This window comes from Tasmannia lanceolata, unplaced genomic scaffold, assembly GCF_043159265.1.
Source record: "Tasmannia lanceolata isolate RefF3 unplaced genomic scaffold, GAP_Taslan_0.1 ptg000004l, whole genome shotgun sequence".
Classification (NCBI taxonomy): Eukaryota; Viridiplantae; Streptophyta; class Magnoliopsida; order Canellales; family Winteraceae; genus Tasmannia; species Tasmannia lanceolata.
In genome coordinates this window covers 3,235,544-3,245,615 of record NW_027518681.1, presented here as the reverse complement: position 1 = coordinate 3,245,615, position 10,072 = coordinate 3,235,544, and the positions used below count along the sequence as shown (strand labels likewise).

The 10,072-nt window shown below is 37.2% G+C and overlaps 1 protein-coding gene across 5 annotated transcripts; it reads left to right on the top strand.

Moving 5' to 3' along the window:
* Window positions 1-1,503: 1,503 nt before the first annotated feature.
* LOC143876052 (uncharacterized) lies at window positions 1,504-8,413 on the top strand. 5 transcript variants are annotated; one of them, XM_077377658.1, is made up of 4 exons: window positions 1,715-2,108; window positions 6,014-6,226; window positions 6,371-6,972; window positions 7,745-8,413. In XM_077377658.1, exons 2-3 carry the CDS (start codon window positions 6,146-6,148, stop codon window positions 6,962-6,964), a joined length of 675 nt encoding a protein of 224 aa, XP_077233773.1. In that variant the 5' UTR covers window positions 1,715-2,108; window positions 6,014-6,145; the 3' UTR covers window positions 6,965-6,972; window positions 7,745-8,413. The 5 variants fall into 5 exon arrangements, with proteins under 5 accessions (XP_077233775.1, XP_077233776.1, XP_077233773.1 ...); XM_077377659.1 differs by having other exon boundaries at window positions 7,715-8,413; XM_077377660.1 differs by lacking the exons at window positions 1,715-2,108; window positions 7,745-8,413 and adding an exon at window positions 1,504-1,655 and having other exon boundaries at window positions 6,371-7,053.
* Window positions 8,414-10,072: the final 1,659 nt, after the last annotated feature.

Genomic DNA, 10,072 nt, shown 5'->3' with positions numbered 1-10,072 from the left:
CCGGCTCGACCCGAGATTCATGCGGGCTTTTGAATGCTGAACCCAGCTTGACCCGAAACCCATGAAACCTGAACCCGACCCAGGCTATTTTCGGGTCGGGTCGATGCGGGTCGGGTAAAACCCGGCTCGAGTTGCAGCCCTACAATCACATCAAGGCCATTTTCGTTTTAGATTTTGAGAATTGATTTTGAGTTCGAAACTGATTATTGAACTCATAATTAAACACAATTTTGAGGCCAATAATCAGTTTTGTTTCCAATATATGATAAGTTTTCACTGAACATAAAAATTTGATTATGTATGCTAGAGAAAGGTTCAAGACAAGAACTCATAGTTTTAGTTCTAGAAATTATACACAAGGTACAAGGAGCACTTGTGAATTTAGGACTAACATTTCTATCATGAATGCATATTTAGTCCAAAAATTAGTAACGAGGGATGCTATGATCTCAAACAACAACAAAAGCAACTTTATGAATCATAAATATATCAAATTATGACATTGACACCTTATTGTAATCAGGGGCTACTTATAAGTAGCAACATGCATAAGAGAATATCATGAAAATTAGATCATCCAATAGCATTGATTGATATGCTTAATTGAGTGAAAATTAGTTCATCAAGTATCATGATTGATAGCAAGTGGTTTAGTATTGCTATGTTCTGTTTTTTGTTTAACTATTTCTAATCATGATCTTTGGTGGTGTAATATAGGTTTTATAGGCGGTCATAAGAAAAAAGCCACTACATAAGCTATTTTTTTTAGGGCGCTGATATTTTCCCCTCCTTAAATATAGAGATATTTCCGTTGGATTTTTGTGGAAAAAGGGAGGTGACATCAGCTTTACCTTAGAAGTCTCTCAGGGTTGTCCCTTCTCAACCCAAGGTTTGGGTCGGGTCGAGTTGGGGTTGAGGTAATGCTACTTAGGTTGGGTCAGGGCTAGCCTCAATCGGGCCCAACCTGGCCTGAGTTGCACCTCTATTTTTAGGGCTCCTCCATGTGGGCCCACGGAGTGAATAATTTGTAATATGGAAGTGATATATCCGAATATATCATTACCCTTTGTAATAATAGCAGATGGGCCCTACCAACATATTGGGTTTTGTAGCCCAAGCAAAAGACTAGATAATTCCTCTTGAAATATAAGGAATAAATTGGGCTAAGTTTAGTGGATGTATTTTGGTAACCGTACCATAAATACTCAACAGGGAGCTGATACACCCTCATTCTATTTTGTTGGGCCAATACACCCTCATTCTATTTTCAATTGCCGTAAACAAATCCAAAGGGAAGTGATATTTTCACCCCCTTCTAGTGTAAAAGAGTAGTCCTAAGTTCTTACTCCTAAATAGACTTGAAGGGGTGTGGCCCAAAGGAGGAAAAGGGGGTGAAAATATCATTTCCCTTCCCAAAATGACTTACTATTCAATAATGGAAGTGCTAAAAGGTGGGGGGGTGTAAGCTACCAAAACAAGGTGTTACGTTTCCATATATTTGCATTCAAATGAACAGTTGCATTTGAAGCATAACTGTTTTAGACATGACTGAACAACTGTACAAGCAGGCATTATGGTTGCATATTTGAATTCATAAGAATACTGCCATTTCCGGCACAACTGTTTTAGACATGACCCAACAACTGTACAAGAAGGTACTCCTTTGAATACTCTAATAGAAGGTATAAATCTCTCTGTGTGTTTGAGACAACTGGTCATGATTATATATATACAATTCTTGGGTGCATGTGATATACCTTACAAGGTTCAGTTGTGTATTTTGATGATTCTCTGTTGCACTGTAAGGCTCTCTGTCTTTTGAGCAATATAATAATTGGGTTTCAGTTTTATAATCTTTTTCTTATATGGGTGCTGTCTTGGATAGCATTGGGGCATAGAGACTGGGATTTGTTTGGAATGGCTTGAACTTAATATAATATTTTTGTTGGGTGTGAAGAGAATCTTCAATTCTTCTTGGGTTTTCTGTTTTGCAATCTATAGAGAATTTTTAGGGTGTTGTTTTAGCCAATGAAATTGTGGGAAGAAATTGGATTAGGTTCAGGAATCTCATCCTACAAGGAGTGCCCTCAGCCAAAGGAATTTTGAAGGTGAGTAGGGTTTTGTTCTTTCCCTCAATTTCTTTTTGGGTTTTCAATTATCTCCATTTCTTGCCATGTTTTGCTAATTTCCATGTTTTCTCTTCATGTAAGGCTGTAGTTTGATGGCATAGAACTTAAGAACATGTATCTTAATGAACTTGAATCCAAAAGAGCTATTGAAGATTTTTCTAAGTACCAGTTTATAGATATAGGATTTCGTTTATCTCGGATATTTTAAGCTTTGTTCAGAGCAGAGAAGCAATTTTTCTAAGTATTAAATTTATATGTAATACTTAGAGCCAGGATTAGAGTCGGGTGGATTCCTTTCAAAAAATTTCTAAAGGATTCATTTAGCCGACCCCAACTAGTTTGGGAAAAAGGCTTTGCTGAGTTGAGTTGAGATTAAATTTATATGTAAATGTTTCTGTTAAGCGCGTTTCCCATTTCAGTATACTATCCTAGGTGTTTGATTTCTCTCCCATAATTTGGATCTGCACTTTGTGAGAAAGAAACTGCGAAAGAAATCCGCTCCGTTCTTCAGGTTTTCAACTTTTAGGTCAATCTTTGTTTTTTATTCTTCATCAGTAGACAATTTCTTATCATGTGCGAAATCAGCTTTATTATTGTAGTGAAGGAAGTGATGTACTGAATAGAAGGCGGGTTTTAATTAACGAGGTCCTGTTGGGAAAAATTGCTTAAAGTAGCAGATGGTGATCTTGTCAAATTTCCTGCTAAATGACATCGAAGCATTGACTGTTTCAATAGATAGATAAAACCCCTACCCCTTTGCAAATTCACTGACTAGGTTTGTTTCAGTATGTCTAGATTTGGCCAATCAAATTAGTGTGGCCCAACATGTTCTTGGGTTCGAATCATGGGCTTTTAAGCATCTTGAGTGCGGTAAAATTTCATACTTGCATGTGTTTTTACTGGTTCGGTTCTAGTTCTTATTTCTGTGAGCATCTTCGGAAAACTACCTTCCTTTCTCTGGGCCTTTATTGATCTATAACCAATATTTGATCTTCGGATTCTGTATTTTGTACTAGGAAAGAATTGTTCACACAGTTGGATGGATTACAACCAGCAGATATAAAGTTTGGAATACTTTTTGGCCTATGTCTTTGTTATTTGTGGTACATCCCTCAACCAAGACCTGATTCTAGAATATTTGGTGTTTCTGCTGGACTTTGAACTGTAAGCTCTTGGCAAGGTTTGAGAAATTTGTTAATCCCTTATTTTTTTAATTGCCGGGAATTGGCTTACCGTCCATTTGAATGAAGTGTTCGTTGGGTATGTTGTGATAGGTGTCCTGTATTCTATTTGGGTTACTTGAAACGGTTACAGTTTCCGGGGTCCTGAGAGTGGGGAAGGAGATAAATGCTTTTAACCCCAATCTCACAGAGGAAATCTTCTCGTCTCGTCTGGGGACATAAGAACACTCCAAAACCTTGATGTTTTCTTTTTTACTACTGTGATTTGATATGGATTTACATTCATAGTGTACTTCTAGTAAGCTCCACTCAACCCAAAGAAATATAGACAGTAAATTCATGGGGTTATGTACTTGGCGGCTACTTAACCAGAGTTTGCCTATACACATCGTATTGTTGGAGATCTGACCTAAATATTTTTCACTGCATCATAAGGTATTGTTAGCTCTCTTGATGTCCTCATCGTATCTCCCTCCCACACCGCTTATTCCCATACTAAGGGCTTGTTCATATTAGATTGTGACACCTGATTATGGGGGCCCCCATCTGATTATTGGCTCAAAATTAAACATAATTTTGAGCCAATAATCGGTTGTGCGGCTCACAATTGCCTGTCACAATCTGAAACGAACATGGTCTAATTATGTGGCTTGTCTTGATTCTTTCTAATCATTCCCATACTAATTATGTGGATTGTCTTGATTCTTTATAATCCAGAGCTGGATTTTTTTTTCTGAATATCATGCTATAGCTTCTGACACAGAGAAGAGTTTTGTGTTCTTCTATTTGGACATGGAATCTGACAACTTTCACCTCAAACCAACACTGCTATAGTGAAATTGATGTAGGCAGGAGGAGAAATTTAGAAGAAGAAGAATTAGATGAAGAAGAGAAGAATTTAGGGAGGAGAAGAAGAAATTAGAGGGGGGAAAGAAGCACTCAAAGCTTAACTCAATTCAATTAATCATCAAAAGGTGAGAAAAAAAGCTGTAGCTTACCTATAAATAGGCAATTAAGAGCTCTAAAATAAGGAAACTTACTAAATTAAGAATCCTTTAAAGACTAAACTACCCTAAAAAGCAATAAATACTAAAGTATCCCTAATAACATCAAATAATCCCAAAAATACCCCTAAGAACAATAAAATAACATAAATAAAAGATCCCTATGTGGCCCATGAGTGCGACCCCGTCTAGAATAAACGCACAATGGGCGTTGATCTCCATCAGAAATTCAAATTACATCAAACAGTCCGATGAGTGTGCAGTGTGCATTGATCTGTTACTTCAGTCCAAGAGTGGGTGTCGAGTTTCCTTTTAAGATTGTGATTTCCTCCTGTTCATAAATGGTCTTTATACGTAAATTCTTATTTTAGTTCTCCAAATGTAAATGTTGAGGAGAAATTGAGAGTTCTAGCAATGAAAGCATATTTTCACTTTCTCATCTCTTATGACAAATTGGTACCATCATCCACCAATATGTACAGGATCTCGAAACTGAACTTCAGCTTATGCTATTTGTGAGTCCTTAATGTATAACAGCTTTTTTTTAACCCGGAATTTATCTTGGAATCCGGGGCAGCATCTGAATTTTTATTGATAGAAATAAAAGAAGTAAAAGAGGAGGACATGCCTTGCCTCTGACACCCAACCAAAATACTAAAGAAATCCCCAACAGAATATCACCAGAATATAAAATAATTATCTAACTTGAACATTAGGAATACCAAGCTGATCACATCTAACTGCCCTCTCTTGTCTCTCAGGAAATCCAACCAGTTCCCAAAAGTTTCATTGACATATATTAAACCATCTTCAACATATTAAAGAATTAAAGCAGTGGGAAGATAATGTAAATTAAGGTCTTCTTTTAGTACAGAACATATAACAAAGCATTTACACAGGTTTCAAAATTTCATTCATTGCAGTTGGCATTTGTATCTTTCCACTTTGGTACTTAATTTGGATATGGTATCCGGTTTCTTCTTTTCCAACCAATTGGACATTCTCTAATAAAATGTCAACGAATTTTCATCAAGATTTCTTCCAGATATGAGTTCTGTCCTCAAGTTCATTCATTGTAGTTACCATTTTCATTTTTCCTCTTTGGCACTTGATTTGAAGTTGTATCTTTTTCCTTCTTTTCTAATCAATTGGGCATTCTCTAATAAAATCTGAACGACTTTCCTTCTTTTCTAATCAATTGGGCATTCTCTAATAAAATCTGAACGACTTGTCATCAAGATTTCCTTCTCAATTCCATTAGAAAATCCTCAAACTTAAGTAGATCAATAGACGACATTGTATAGGTTCAGCTCTGAGATTATGAGAATATTCATTAGATTGGCAGCTATTTGCTGAAACTTTAGACCAAAACATATTGAAAATGCCACTAATATAAGCTGCAAGTTGTACGTCCAATGAGTTAAATGTGGAGAATTCTGTACTTGAATGATGTCAGTTTTGAAGTCAGTGGTTCATTATTTTTTCATATGGTTTTAAGTTTTAGCCTCAACATATATAAGTTTTAGCCTCAACCTGAAATTGTAATTTACACTTTTTAATAATTTTATCACCACTCAATAGGATGGACTTATAAGGGTAGAATTGGAAACCATCATGATGCATCTATTCCAAGCCTACCAGTTCAATCAAATTCAACAATTTTGAATTTGATCGAGCCCAATGTTTTCCCATTTGACAGGTTCTTGTCTTACTAGAGAAGAAACAAAGCATCTGGTCCGCACTCAACATATATAACCGGATCGCCAAACACTAAAAATTCTGAATTTCTGCAACAACAAAAAACGTAAACTGATTTTAATTAACGGAGTTAATGGAGAGGCTTCTGAAGCAGTATGAAAGAGAATTCATGAAGATGGCGATGCTAAAACATGAAGAAACTTTCAAGGAACAGGTAGCCTGATAACCAGTCTCTCCTATTTTTCATCTCATTTTGTGAACTAACGTTCTACTTTCTGAGAGTTCTAAGCTCTCAGGCATAATGCTTGCTTGCAAAATCTTATCAAAATCTTAAATTATGCTTACATGTTTGATGCAGGTTTATGAACTTCATCGATTATATCAAATTCAAAAACTATTAATGAACGACATGAAAGGCTTTGGGCTGAAGAGACCGCCAATATCTGTGCGTCCCCATGATTATGATTCTGAGAGATGGAATTCAGAAAATGAGATGAGCTTGCAGAGAGTAAAATACCATAACGAAGACCAGAAACACCCAAAAAGGACTATTGACTTGGAGAGGCCTGCAGAAGACTACTTTGCAAGAGATGACGGAGATGTAATGCTACAGATTGAACAAGACACTGATATTGAGCTGAGATTAGGATGGGGATGCAACCAAAGGAAAAAGGAAGACATGTCGTACATTTCGGACTCTGGACCAAGATTTGCTTCTTCTTCTTCTTCTATTGATTATAGCACCATTCACCAGACGGACGTCAGAAACTCTCATAGGAGGAATACAAGGGAAAAATTAACAGGCAATGATTGGGGCCTCATTCAGATACCTGACATGAACATGAGTTTCCAACATGAGAAGAACTCTTTTGGGATCGAAGAACAGTTGAGACAAGAAAGATTAAATCAACCACCTTGGATGTTCCATGTTTTGAGTTTGAACATGACATAGTTCTTTTGGTATTGCTTCTTTTATCCCTTCATTGTTCAAATTGATTTACTCTTTACATAAAATCCCAAGGCTTGAGACTCTTTCGCACTCATCTTATTGGTGCTTACTGTTTCAGTGAAATTTCTCCTTTCTGTTTCCATTATGAAGGATTATGGAGTCTCAAACGAGATCAAGCAGTTTATGTCCCTCTAGTTCTTCGTACAATGCAAAACTAGTATGTGTTATTGAAAAAATGTTTTTCTAACAGTTGTAATTAAACAGTGCTTTAAAAGGTTGTGCCCATAACGACTGAATTTCCAAGGGCTTTTCTATGAGAACGGCCTTCTCTCGGTTGAAAAACACACAAGAACAACCAATGACAACTAGAAATCTCCTGGAAGGATGAAAAACATCTTCTTATTGGAAGAAGATTAAATCCCTCCCATCTCCATTTCCAGCTCTTCTAGCATCATTTTTTACAGTTTTTCCAGTCTTTTTTATCCTTCATCCTCTTTATGGATTAACATTGGTATCAGAGCTTATCGCATAGAAGAGAGAAGATAGTCGCTGTTTCCCACACTGAAAATGAATGGTTTCAACCATTAAAAAGCAGTTTTCAAGCTTTTGTTGTTTCCGTTTTTCGGTGACTTTTTTGTCCTCGTCGACAAAGTTTTGATGGTTGAGAAATTTATGCTCATAGATTAGGATCACCTTTAGTGCGAATTACATTTAAAGCTGATTTTGTTGAGAAATTTTCTGAATTTGTCGCAGCTTATCATCCTCTTTTGATATGTAAATCAGTGTTTAAAAACATAAAATGCGGCAAGGAACACGGCTGAAGAAAATCCCAGTCGACTCCGCATGACGTGGTCGAGTACTTGGTTGACGCGGTCATAATTCAGGAGAGTCAAAGGAGTTTTATTGACTTCGTAGGGCAAAATACGGATTGCAGCCAAGGTAAAAGGGAGTCGACGCGGGGGAGTCCATGATGACGTGGAGGAGTTTTAAAACTATAATGTAAATACTTGAGTTTTTCATGCTGCTTATGATGCACCCAGAAGCTAAGGGAGATGAAAGCCGGAAACCACGTAGTGAGCTCAGATTTTCACTGGGAAACTAACTCTATTTGGTTGAACCAGAGAAAAGATCAGGTAGCACATGATTTGAATGATCAAGCAATGAAAATCTCCTTTGTCGACCTGAAGCTGAAGAAGTGAAGGAGGGAATGGGCTGGAAATCATCCTGGCTTTTGCGAATCAGTTGTAGTTGCTTCCTTACTTCCAAGGCTGGTGTTGACAGGGAGGGACTAGAATTGTTCGACTTCCTCCCCCGGTGAGAGTTACCCTTCTGATGTATGTTTTATATATATCTTCTCTGTCTTTGTTCTCCCTTTGTACTGACCAGCTTGGTCGTTGGGGTTCTCCCCTTCGCCCGCTTGAATAAAAGTATTCATCATTCAAAAAAAAAAAATTGCGTCCTTACTTGATCCCATCTTTGTTAGAAGAGAGTCTGCTCAGGTTTGGAACCCATTTTCTAAGCTGGCTGCAAAGCCCTTACTACATCATTAGTAGGGCTTCTTTAGCACTCACACCTTATGGATTAACTAGACTTTACTTTCAACTTCTTGATAGGAAGTAGGGGTGTAAACGGATCGAATTCGAAGCGGATATGGCTATATCCGAATTCGAGTATACACTATCCGAATTTGGACTCATATTTGAATTCGAAGGATATTTAATATCTATTACCGAATTCGATTCTGACAGATCTTGTTCGAATTCGGATATTATCCGTATCCGTTTATCCGGTAAATTTGAACATTTTACTGCATCACTTTATCTTTCTTCTCCTTCTTACTCCTTGAATGAATTTTCCAAACCCTAAAACCAGACCACTACCTTCTCTTCTCAACATTAACTCTCAAACCCTAAAATATATGAGATCATCTTCTTCCTTTTAAAACAAAGCAGAAGAGAGAGAGAGGCAATGGGGATGGATGATGGTGTTGGTAGTGGTCTTTGAGTTTTTTCTTTTTTCTTTTTTCTTTTTTGGTGTATATGATGGAATGGGTTTGGGCTATTTTGAATCAGGGAAGTGGGAGTGCTGAAGGTGGAAGATGAAGAGAAATGTGGATGGAGATGGGGATTGGGTTAGAGATGGAGGTGACTGGCGGTGATGGAGGTGGCCGTGAGAAGGTGGACAGGGGCAGAGAGGGACAACGGTGGATTTTGGTGGAGGTTGGGGGCGCAAGGAATGCCGGAGATGGTGTCTCGGCCTCCTCCTTTCACCTCTCTCTTGTTTCCCCTTGCAAAGCTTAGAAGTACCACCTTTTAATTGCATTTTGGGTTTTTATATAACCCTAAGTTGGAAAATTGATTTGAGCCGTCCATTTACCATCAGTGACCTAGATGGCCTTTTTGCTTTAGAATTCTCTAGAAGCTATGACATCTTCTTTCAATCGCCACCATCCATTTGTCTCTTTCATCCTACATCCCACATTTGTTGCTACATAAATAACCCATGTAAAACTCCAAGAATGCCCTTAAAATGAGAGATTACTCCATTTCCCACCCAAAACACTTTTGTTTTTGTTTCTTTTCTAAAAAAAAAATTCAAAACAAAATTCACTTTTCTTTTAGAAACAAAAGATAGTGTGTCATTACTAAAAATAAATATTAATGATAATATTAATAATAAATAAAAATGATGTACTTCTCGGATTCGGATGTTAAATGGGTCGGATATGCCATTTACCAGATTCGCATCCGTTAAGAGCCAGATATCTCATAAATGGCTTCGGATAATATCCGCTTGAAACGGATTCGGATAATATTCACTTTAAACGGATTCGGATGCAGACGGTACTCGAATTTTCGAATATCCATTTACACCTAATGGGAAGGAGACCTTGCACTACTTTGTTCCGAGCAATTGAAGTGGTTCTATATGTTGAAATAAGGTTTTACCTAAACTCCATCGTTATGGAAATTTCACAAATAAATCTTTGTGATATTTTCCATTTTTTTTTAAGTTAAAAAAAAAAAACCTATTTTGCATTTTTAATCTAAAAGATATAAAAATCACCGACCCCAACTAGTTTGGGACAAAGGCGTAGTTGAGTTGAGAATC